The sequence below is a fragment of the Pinus tabuliformis genome, chromosome 5_1, assembly GCF_031772625.1.
Source record: "Pinus tabuliformis cultivar Carrire ecotype Pingquan chromosome 5_1, CPIR1, whole genome shotgun sequence".
Taxonomy (NCBI): Eukaryota; Viridiplantae; Streptophyta; class Pinopsida; order Pinales; family Pinaceae; genus Pinus; species Pinus tabuliformis.
In genome coordinates, this window is record NC_142305.1 from 819542710 (window position 1) to 819555287 (window position 12578).

The 12578-nt window shown below is 34.4% G+C and overlaps 1 protein-coding gene across 1 annotated transcript; it reads right to left on the bottom strand.

Moving 5' to 3' along the window:
• Positions 1 to 1346: 1346 nt before the first annotated feature.
• LOC149167434 (nuclear speckle RNA-binding protein A-like) lies at positions 1347 to 2895 on the bottom strand. Its single transcript, XM_089430483.1, has 2 exons — positions 1746 to 2895; positions 1347 to 1453 (listed from the first exon to the last, which is right to left on the bottom strand). Exons 1-2 carry the CDS (start codon positions 2893 to 2895, stop codon positions 1347 to 1349), a joined length of 1257 nt encoding a protein of 418 aa, XP_089286609.1.
• Positions 2896 to 12578: the final 9683 nt, after the last annotated feature.

The window sequence follows — 12578 nt, forward strand, 5'->3', positions numbered from 1 at the left end:
AATTGCTCAAAGTAATTCTTCAAACATAGTAATAAAAATTGTGGCACATAAGAGAGTTGAAAGCACATATGTGTAGGAAGTGTATGCAAACCCATCAAGGTAATGAATAGGCTCATTGGCATCGGCTCAATGGATACATGGTATTAAGGAAAATTTGTTGGGGTATTGAACAGGCCTGCTAGCAACAAGTAATGTCGAGAAAAAATGAGGTAATTTTATATGCATATTGATCCTTAAAAACCCCCTAGCTATCTTTACTATCCAACAGTAGAGAAAAAATTTAAAAGTAATAATTATTCTATATATTTGGATTCATTGTTTTAGTGTTGGGTATTCAGGTACTTTCATCTTTGAGAGCTTTTCTTGCTTTGATTCTTCTTATGTGGGGCCTTCTTTTTTTTTTTGTAAGCTTGATAGATCTCTTTGTATTAACTATTTTCAAAAGTAATTTACAGCCAATTACTTCAGGTAGACACCTCGGCCCCTGAGAGGACAAAAAGAGGGCAGTGCTAAGCAAGAAGTAACAAGAAGAACAGAGTTACAAGAGCAGAACAAAGGATTCTACCCAACGTGGGTAGAATCCACTATTCGACATTTTTTTCCTTTCTTTTTCCCAACTTTGACCCATCCAAGATGACTTTGCTGAGCTGGCATGATTTGCAAACTGAGCTGGGCTGATGGAGAGGTCTCCTTGTCTGAATCCGAGGGAGAGGACTCAAGAGTTCTTTTCTGAGAGTTTGGAGGGACAGAAGATTCCTCAGGACCAGGCGAGGGCGGATCCTGTGCCAGCTTTGCCTCCATTCCTTCCGCATTCTCTTCCTCTTCATCTGAGCTGGTATCAAAATCATCCATGGGGGGAGGATCATGAGGTTTCCAGCTTTTGGATTTCGGCTTAGGATTGGCTTTCTTCTTTTGGGTAGGCATCGAGGGACAACAGCTCTGAAGGTGCCCTGTGAGATGGCAATTTCGGCAGCGAAAGGCTGTGTTCTCGTAATCCAGGGTCTGGGTCCAATGGAAGTCTCCAATTTTGAGATTAATTTGATCAGGAAGACCTTTGCTCATGTCTATTTCTGCACAGATTCTGGCAAAGGTGTATATGCCCTTTTCTCCTCTAGAGGTGTCTGTGGCTAGAAAGCGGCCTAGAGTATTGTCGATTCCTTCGAATACAGCAAAGTGCCAGAGATGCGCCGGGAGATTAGGAAGTCTGACCCAGATGGGGAGCTTGGTGATGGTTGCTGTAGAGGGATCAAAATCTGGGAACCAAGGGGTGAGGAATAAACCTGCTGAGCCCCAAAACCATGGGCCTTCAGTTAATGCTTTTTGGTAGTCCTCACTGAAAACAAACACTACAATGAAGAAACCCTTTGAGCAGAGAAAAACTTTGCAATTGTTGGTCCAGTTGGAGTGTATCCATTGGTAGAGATCTGCTGTGCGTGGCCATAGCCCATTGAATCTGCAAATGATGCCATGCTCTGCATAATTTTGGAATTGTTCATCCAACATTGGATGAATTATTTCAATGGAGGGGGATTCCTCCAGTTTATCCACCAGAAAAGGTTTGGGAGCCTGAGCTGGTGGAGCTAATTTTTTGGGCAACTGAGCATGGACAACATCTTTGTATGAGAAAGCCGCAGCTGAAGATGACTGTCCAACAGCTCCCCCTCTCAGACGAAGGGAAAAAAAGATGGAGGCATTTCTCTTAATGCTGTAAAAAGAAAGGGGATAAAGATCCTCAAGTTGTTTACCTTCATGGAGGAGTCGTTGGGCTGCAAAGGGAATCCCCAGCCTAGAATCCAGGATTTGCTTGAGGTCCTGCACCAGATCCGAAGAGCATACCCATTGAAGTAGAGTTTTGCCAGAAAGGAGCACAATCTGGATCTGGAAATAGGCAGAGTGATCTGACATCTGCTTTCCTCTGCAAATCTGAGACGAGAGGAAGTTGGTGCTTTGGAGGGCCACCTTTCCCTGAACTTGCCGCAGGGGCCTGTGAGAGGAGGTGGGAGTCCAATGGGCATTGAGTTTGTCATTTCTTTCCGCCCGAAAGAGCTCCCAGATGCTCCGTCCAGGCAACTCCAGGAAGCAGAAAGAATTCTGACAATGAAATACAGAGTAACGACTGCTCTGGGGAGGCAGAAGAGGTTCTAAAGGGAATGAGCAGCCTTCCAGAGCGTAATATTTCTTCCGTATGAATCCCTTGGGGCTAGGGTTTTGCTGACGGGCGAACTCTTGTAACGCTTCTAACGCAGTTGCAACACATCTTGCATCGGAAAAATCAACAAAACATAACACAAGAGGATCTCCACCAGGACGTCGAGCCTCCTTTTGTACCAGTCGAACATCTTTGAAACCAATGAATGGACGGAAAATGTGTGCAGCTTCCCTGTGAGAGCAACCAGCAGGAAGACCCTCAACAAAGAGGGTATTTGACGCGCCAGATGGAAGATGCTCATCAGGCGTTCTCAAAGGTTCTCTTAATCCCTGCGGCTCTGACCTTTGATAGCCCAAACCTAGGCTCCCTAACTTCCCCCCAAGTCCAGGATCAGCACTTCCAATGCCAGACCTCTGACCCATTAAAACAGAGTTAGGAAGGGACGAACCTGATAATCCTCCATAACCTCCACTGCCTCCCAACCTTGTCCCAAGGGAGCCTCCCAAACCACCAATATCACCAGATGTTAACCCCCCACCAGAATATGAGAGCCCATTTCGAACGTGAGAATCCAGAGATCCAGGGGCGTTGGATTCCCGTAGAAATGATCGACCCGCCGCATCAGGAAAATAACCAGAAATATCACGACCTCCAAAAATCCCTGCTGGCGGGAGATCACCACGAGCGCGCTTGGCCGGAACTGGAAACCCTAGTGAGCGGCCATTGCTCCAGAAAGCATCCGCCATTGTTCCTCAATGTGCAAGTTATTTTAAGATATCTCAGGTTCTTATGTGGGGCCTTTGAAAATGGTGTAATATGCGAGAATATTTTGGAAGCTTTCATTTCAACCTTTGGTAAATTTAAACCTATTATCTAAACCAGAGATAATTGCTTTGTCCCTGTGTGTCACCAATTGTTATGGCCACAAAACACCCCTTAATTTTTCACAAAAATTATGGTGTCCTTCACATGAATTTCGTAAATGTCACAAATTGATATGCTTTAATTTTGTTAATTTTGGGCAATTTTCACTTTTCTTGATTTTAATTTTTGATGTCTCCATTGCCTTCATGTTCAAGCTTTCCAATGGTTCATGTTTCCCTTCATTTTGACTTACGGTTTGAAAAATATCATTGGTCAAATTTTGGTCAATTTCATTGCCTTGGCGCGCACACACACATATAATTCGTAAATAAAGTTAGTTTTAATATATTTATATATTTTAATAATTTAACTTTGATTAATTAAATTAATCATAATTTAGTTAAGTAAAGTTAATTAGCTTGTAAATATTTTTTTAAATTATTTAATTATTTTAATTTACAAAACCACCAGATTCAAGCACTAGTACTAGTATATATAGTATAACCATAATATTAAAAAACATAATTTGAAAAATAAAAAATATTGTAAATATATGAAATAGTAAAATAAAACAATTTATATTAAAAACAGTATATATAAAATATAAATAAATAAATAAAATTTCAAAACCATCGCAATTGAGAAGCTTACGTCACCTCGGAGGTTCATCCCCTGGGATTTCATTTTGATCGCCAACGAAAGCACCTGAGGATGAACTCTTGGGCTGATATGGCATGTTGTATTAATGGGAGGCTTTGACAAACCACTCTCCACCCATGGGCTTCTCCTTGTCCACTTCATGTACCTCCACTAAAACCGTGACCATTAAAACATTAAAACACTCCACTTTTTTTATAATATTTTATTATCTTTTCTTTTTAATTTTGTATTATTTGTATTCTAATTTTTATAACTGGCGATAGGCGGGTTATTTTGTTTTTGTTTTCTGGTAAAAAATCTTTGACTTATCCTCCATAGCCTTTTTTTTTTTCCCAGAGGGAAAATCAACATATGGCCGAGGCCAGCAGATTTTTACAACATATGGCCGAAGCCAGCAGATTTTTACAGCATATGGCCGAAGCCAGCAGAATTTCAGAATATTTACGGCATAGCCATAACAAATCGTCCATAAGGCCGAAGCCAGCAGATGACCAAAGCGCGGTCCACAGAAACACTGCCGCAGGAATCGATCCCGGCTGGGGGGAGCGAAAGCCATCCGCCCCAGCCGTCTAATCTATCCTCCATAGCCTTAATGAGAAATTGAATCCCCGAGCTTACTCAATGGATGCAGCGATAGAATTTAAACCAGCAAGCAGATATTTCGAACTGGGATGAGGATGGTATTTGGTTGGGTTGGTGTTTCCCTCCTTTTCCAGCACACCTCTCTACTCAATGGGGCGTCCTTATCAAATCCCTCAAGGGATTTGCTCCAATTGCAACTAATAGATCCAATCTCTTAATTTAGAGCTGGGCAAAAATACCAGTTACACAGTAAAGGAAGGTTATGATTCCTTAATCTCCTAGCTTCAGCATCCTCCTCCCTCAAGCCTCTGGGGAAATTTGGCACAAGGACAGTCTCCCTAATGTCAACATATTTTGTTGAGAATTAGTGCATGGCAAGATTTTAATGGTGGAATATCTGAGAAAAAGGAAGAAACAAAGTCCATCAAGATGTGCGTTATGTGAGGCAGCGAAGGAAGAAATCTACCACGTCTTTTTTCATTGCCCATTCTCTAAAGAAGTTTGGCAACTAGCAGTGAGTCCAATCAAATGCATCCAAAATATTCCCCCAACCCGGGCAGAAATATTTGAATCTTGGAAGAAACAATATCCAGTCCCTCGAAATGCTAACTCAATCCTTGTTAGATGTTGGGCAGCTATTCCCAAATATATTTGTTCGTCTATATGGCTCTCTCATAGTCATGCAATCTTTAAGAATATCAAACCAGATCTAGTCCATCTTGCAGTCAAAGCATCTCAACTTCTAGTCGAAATCGCTTCTGCTAATGGAATCGATCCAGAAGATATCGAGAACCTTTCAAAAGAAGAGGCAGACTAGCTTCATCTAAATGCAGTTCCTCATCATGCTAGTAGCTTCACTTGTCATTCCACTCCTTTTTCAATTAGAATGGATAAAGAGCAATTTACAGAATGGCAACTTTATTTAGATCAATATCAGTTATTTTTTGATGGAGCATCAAAAGGAAATCCAGGGGAGACTGAAGCGGGAGGGTTCATTTATAACCCCGAAGGAGAAATAGTGTTGAAATTTGCATGGGGACTAGGCAGGACAACAAATAATCAAGTTGAAGCTTTAACATTGTGGCAAGGGCTAAGGGTTGCTATGGAAAATTGATTCGTCATACCATTGCTTTTGGGGACTCCATGATAAAAATTCAAAAATTCCATAATTCTAAAAGTCACCCAGGGAATATACAACCTCCATTATTTGCAAGGTTGTGGTTGTTGATAAAAAAAAATTGATGTTGTCACTTTCTATCATGTTAAAAGGGACAACAATTCATTAGTCGATGAGCAGGCCAATAAGGGAGTGGGGCTTGGGGATGGGGCCCTTGTCTGGGATGATTGTGATACCTTGTTAATCCATATCCCATGATAATTATGCTATTGGTATTATACAAACTAAGGCTCTTAAAAGGCGTATCAGGTGGATTGCTAAGGTCGTCAACACAATAATGAAAATTCCAAATCCCAAACCGTCGACAAGATAGGTAAATTGGGCCTTCCGTAAAACTTTGAGCAGGGAAGAGCCATCCAGGTGGGAAGGCATGTGAAGGAATGTCAAGCTATGTGACAGTTGGAAGGTAACAACAATAGCCATTAAATTGAGGTGAAGGTATAAGTGAGCCAAAGAGTCTACACCTTTAATAAGAATCATTACAATCGTAACGGGAAATGTGATGAAGGACTTTGAGAAGGGATATAGAGGAATGTTGGAGCAGAGGTTAGTTGGAAGCATTAACTGTGAAGTGATGGAGGCAAGTGGGTGGGAGGATAGTCTCTAGCATTATATAGCATGAGTTTCGACTCAGAATTATGCATGTTGTGTTTACGATTCAACTCTTGGTGCCATGGATAATATGGGTCAAGTTAGAAACGTTAACAAAGGTCAGTCTCATCTATTGTCGATGATGGAGGAAATTACGACCATGATGTCCAAGCTTGGAGAGCATATTAGCACAGAGGTGAGAATGCATTTTTCCCTGCTCACTGAACTGTTGGTTGATTTGAGGAAAGAGTTTGAATGCTCCCAACTCACGATGGAAACTCTGGCAAGGAAAGTGGGCAATGTTTGCCTCAAGGGTGAAAGTATTGAGGTCACAGTGGAGAATGCGGTTGTGGGTGTATTGAAGGACGTGTTTGGCCTCTCAAACCCCACTCCCACAACTATCTCTAATGGAACTCCCCCTAGAAGTTCTCAGGCACATCTAGTGGAAGACCCTTCGCTGCATGCACCTAGCAACCATGAGGAATTGGAGGTGAGTAGCCCAGAAGATTAAAGTTCCCTGAATGATGTTTCTTTTTGCTAAGTTCTATGGTGTCTTCTAGCGGATATATAGAATAAATGTTATAAAGTATTTTGTAAGTAAAAGGCCAAGTGGTTATAAAGTTTACATGGATATATATTGGCCCTTAGCTGAAGAAGAATTGTGTCTGATTGTAAGGGTTCTCACTCATATTCTAGCCGAATTAATATAAACTACTCGTTCTTTAAAAAAAAAAAACTGACTTCAATTAAAACAAAAAAAAATGTAATAAAGTTTTTATAATGTTTTTTTTTTTTTTTTTTTTTTTTTATTAAAACAAATTTAAAAAAAAAAAACAAAAACAAGACAAAACAAAAAACAAAAAATTATTGTAAGAACATCTTTCGGAATTAATCACATAAAAGCTTTTAGTCAATGTGTTTCAAACCATCCAGTGTGGTTCATCATCAAGACAAAATGCAAAATTGAATCATGGCACCAGAATAAATAGCGATGAGAAGAGCTAAATTTTCGACCATTATAAAATAACGGCCAGTTTGACCATCTATGAACATTAAAAATCTTAAATGATATTACCTAATTAACTAAATACTTATTAAAATATAATTAATCATCTATGAACATTAAAAATCTGAGGTGATATACCTAATTAACTAAATACTTATTAAATATAATTAAAAACTAACAAAACAATAAATATATAAATAATTAGAAAAACAAAAAAGTATTAAGTCAAAAATAATATAGTAAATAAATATGAAAGTAAAATAATGTAGATTGACCAAACTAATATATAATAAATATTTAAAACAAACCTCTATAAGAATGTCTATAAAATATATATATATTTAAACTTTTTTACAAATAAAATCTCTGATTTTTCTATTATTTGTGAATATTGATTTGACATTTTTACTTTGTTTAAAATATATTTATATATACTAATGAAGAAGGTCTATAAAATATATATATATATAAACTTTTTACAAATAAAATCTCTGAATTTTTTTTTTATTGTTTGTGAATATTGATTTGACATTTTAAAGTGGTTTAGAATAATATATTTATTAAAACAAAATAATAATAATAAAAATAAAATAAAAATTCTATTAATTTTATCTATCATAAATGGCGTACTATCGTATCTCTTCAAGTGGGTACTAGTTTGATAATATAATAATAGGAGTTGTCTATAATGCGATTTTTTGGAGATTCCGGTGACGGAATCCGGCGGAAGAAATTGAGGTTAAATCTTGATTTGTTGCACTTAAAATGGTTTTTTAACTGCATATTTGGATTCAGAACCCTCGAAAACCCCTGGGACGCTTTCATTGTGCAGAAACTAGCTATCAAACTTGCGATTCCAATAATTTCCTGCCAGATTTCGACCGGAAAAACCCGCCTGACAGCCTTTCAAAAAGTCACGTTATAGACAACTGCATATAATAGAATGCAATGTCATTTTCATGCCAAACGGTGTATGTCGTTAAACACATGGATACATGTGTATGAAATGACAACCCACCTTTACCAATAGCAATATGGTAACCTGCCTTTTCGTACTTGTACTTGTGACCCTTTTACAAATTTGGTAAATGATGTTACGGGCATTTAATTTAATTATATCATATTAGTTATTGGTGACAATTAATGTAATAATTGATATATAATTATTGCAAAGGTGCACGATGGATATATGAAAGTAATAAACTTTATTTTAAGACATAAAAATAATAAACTTTTATTTTAAGATAACACATAGTAAAGGGAAGAAAGATGTTAATTTTATTAGCTTAATTTAAAATTTGGCTTAGAAAGAAAACATTTCACTAAGGAAATAGTGTTGATATTTAAGTTATGAAAATGTATATGATGAGTGTTAGGTAATTGATATTTTAAATTTGTAATAATTTGTATTATTTTTTAGATGAAGATATTGGTTGAGTCATTTTTTTTCCTTAGGTTGTTAGAGAAATAGAAAAAAATAAATAATCAAGATATTATGGATGAGATTTTTTAATTTTTTAAAAAGTAGATTGAATATTTTGTTTTAAAAAAGGTTAAGTATTTTTATTAAAAGAGGTTATGTGAGTTTTTAAGATATAATATAATTGTGTTTTAAATTAGATAATGAAAGTATTTAAATATGTTAAATCTATTTTGTGAGGGATCAAATTTTTCAATATGTAAAATTATTTTAAAGTGTAAAATTTGAGGAAATTTTGAGAGATATTAAGTATTTCAAGATGCAAATATCTTTTTGAGTTTCTAATAATACTATTTATATTATATATAATTTCACATCTTTATATATAAGCATATTCTTATTTTTTATTTTATTAAGACCTTGATAATACATGTATTTATATACATAAAGGCTTGGCATTTTTCTTGGACATGTTTTATAATCTTTTTTATTTAATTTTTTAATGTGAGAGAGATTTTTCTTTTCTTCTAAGAAAAAAAGTACTTTCGTTATTTCATATGAAATCAAACAGTACAATTTATTTACTATAAACGAAGTCTACAAATAATCTTATCCAACCATGAAACTTACTATCAAAGATTACATCACAAAATCAAAAAGTTATGTCTCGTGAAAAGATTGATAGACTCAAAATTTGAAAAACAAAAATTATATCTCATAAGAAACTTTATAATTATTCTATTGTTTAAATTTTATCAATATAACTAATACTTTCATATATGAATCAATATCACTAATCAAAGTTTCTATATCATCTTTTATAATATCATTATTGAAACCCATTAAATTATATCATTAATGAAATTAAAACAATAAACACTTACCAAAATACCAAAAACATTAAAATAAATATATTCCATTTTACATAAAAATCATTATATGTAATTTAATATATTAATTTAAAACTATAGAAAATTATAATTTATATAATCTTATTTTATTTCAGTTAAATATATATTTATTTATCATTTATGTATATGTTTTTATGAGGTGTTTTTTTAACTTTTTTTATTCTTATTTACTTATTATAAATTTAAAAAATATTGTATTTATTTATTGATTATTATAAACAAATAAAAAAAAAAAATCCCTATTACAAAGTTAGTTTATATATATATATATATTAATGTAATTACATGGCTTATTTTAAACTCATGAAACATATCATTTTTTAGGCTTAAATGCTCATGTTTTTGGATATTAGTGTGAGTTTTAAAAAAATAACAATTTTACTCGAAAAAGTTCAACAATAATAATGTTTATAGCAATTGCTATTGAATTTAATGTTATTTGGAATAATATTTCAATTATTGTAAGAATAGTGTGTAATAACATTATGTGATTGTATATGATTAATTTTTTTATTATAAAAAGAAATGATCAAATAATTGAAGATACCAATAGTATATAAAAGCTATTTTTCTAATATGTTATCAATTATTTTTTGCATAAGAGGCAGGTCTAAGCAACAACGTTGCATATTACACTTGTTTATTATATATTTTATATTTTATTTATAGCATTTTATTTTATTTTTTTAATTTATTTAAATAGAAACATTAATAAAAGTGACCAACACTGTGCAATTTCCAGAAGTCAACCAGTTTTAACACCTAGACTTTAGAAGGAAATATCTAGAGTTTTACTCAACGAAATGAGGCAAATGAGGGCTTGTTGGAAAGCTATTTCCATGGAGAACAATTTGAAAGCATTAATTCAAGCAAATTTGTGGATTTACTATCCCAAAAATTCAGCATAATCCTCAGCTACGAATTTGCAACTAAAATTAATTCCCTAGGTTTATTTTGGAAAAAAATCTTTGGCCACAAAGATTTGTTGTCACTAAGTTATTCCAAGATTGTTCAAATGCTAATATTTTATCCACAGGAAAGTAATGGAAAGAACAAATTTGATTTTATTAATTTATCAAGTTGTATTTGAATCCATTAATTTGTTTTTCACAGTGTTAGAAATTTGAGTTTTCTCTTCATTTTTTATTGGTTTTAATTTTTATTTTGGTTATTTTTTGCAGAGAGCTTGTTGGAGAGGATGAGACCCAAGAGCCTTGCAGAAGCAAAATTGCACCAACAAAGAGGAAAGAGGGACTTTCTCATATGAAAACCAGAGATCTAAACTTCTCATCAAAGCTCTCCTTTGGAGAATTTAATTCGCAATTTATAAGTTTGAGAAGTAGAAGGGATTCCTTTTTGCTGGAAGTAGGGAGACCCTTTGCACTTCTGTGAGGAGGATTTTTGTTGTAAGATTAATGAGAATCCTCAGGTCTTAGCTTTGGGGGTTTTCTTTTTTAGATCAAATCTATGTTGTAGAGGTATAACATGCACTATTGCAGGTTCATTTTCTATTAGCAAAGTTGAAGGCCTTGGGAGGATTGTTGGAGATATTTATTGTAAAAAAGAGCACGAGACAAACATGTTTTTGTTTGTGTTCAATTATTATTATTTGTCAATATAAATTTTATTTTTGATGGCAGATTTGTGCCAAGGATTCCATGTTTTACACTACTATTAAATTTGTGAATTTTTGTTTATTGGATCAACTATTTGATCTTATAATTATATATATCTACTATATATTCTCAATTTTCTCTTGTATTTGAACAAATATTTGAGTAACTATTTAATCATAAATTTATCATCATAAAATGATTTTAAGTGTTATTAAAATTTTGCGAACTATTTCCATATTTTAGTGACACATCTTTTATCATTTTAAATCTCTAAAAAGAGCACGTCCTGCATTAATATTATCATTTGTTAGAACTACTTCAACAACTTGATATTTATCATATAAAGCATGTTAAATCCCCATTACTGTTGACTCCTTTCACATGGTATTTGGTGTTGGAATTATGAATTATGTGTTGTCCTTAATGGCAACCTACCTGAAGAATGGCAACCTACTTATGAGTTGTATCTTGATGGAAACTTACTTGTTGAAGATATAAACAAGATGTGACAGAATGTTTTATAGATGTGACAGAGTGTTTTGGAAAAGGCATAGCAGTTCAAAGGTAGAGGTATGATAAAGTTGAAAGTTCAAGAAGTATATGTGGGTTTTGTTAAGCAAATCTGCGTACACACGCGAGTATGAAGAAGCAAAGACGCGTACAGTATATGCACCATGGTATTCTAAATATGAAGGGTCCTTACTATGGTATTTCCCCGTGATATTAAGCCTAATAATGGATGTTTTGATCTCATCTAATAAAAACATCGGCTAGAGTATCGTTTTGACCTATGGTATTGAAAAAAGGTTAAACTATATAAGGTGATGAATATCAGTGTGTGCAATGTGTGCAAGTGATGGAAATCTTATGAATAGTTAGATCTGAAACAAATATGCATGTTGTGGGCTATTCATGCTTTACTTGATCTAAACTAAGTATGCACCCAAGATTTTGATGATGGATCAGATCCAATAGATCTGAGATGACAATCATGATAACGAGATGATTTGATTTTTATTGATGGCGTATTAACGCATGATTTGTCTCTGTGTGTCGACATCTGGGTATGTCTAAAGTTCTATGTTGTAGCGAAGATTTGACTCTGAATTTGCAGATTTGTACGCAAGTTTTATAGCCTGCAAGGCACGTACACATGCAGATATGTTTCTAGTAAGTCGCGTGAATGCGAGTTTGGTTCCTGAAAAGCGCATACACACGTGGACATGCTTTGAGGAAAGCACATATAGAAAGGAGGGTTTTGATGTAAAAGGATGTTTGGTCAACTTTATCAGTTTTGATATGTTTCTGTTGTCTGTCAATTAAGTCTTCTTGATGATCTAAGCTTAAATAGTGATGTTTCGTTGTGAATTGGTTGATTGAAGAATGTTGACGTTACTTCATGATTATGATTGAAGATCAGATAAAATTGTGTGATTTCTTCAGAATGATCTGTGTATGATTCAGTATGTATTTCAAAATGGCATTTGTTCAATTTTCAGTTTTTAGAGGTTTAAGATATGTACGCGGGTATGATTCATGAAAGTCGTGTACACGTGCGGGTTTGCTACTGTAAAGTAGCGTATACATTTTGACAGATGGTTG

Excerpts from the sequence above, each read along its gene's own strand:
- LOC149167434 (XM_089430483.1), bottom strand. The coding sequence starts at position 2,895 with ATGGCGGATGCTTTCTGGAGCAATGGCCGCTCACTAGGGTTTCCAGTT. Across the intron at positions 1,454-1,745 it reads CCAACGACTCCTCCATGAAG|ATTCAATGGGCTATGGCCAC; the intron begins GTAAACAACTTG and ends CATCATTTGCAG.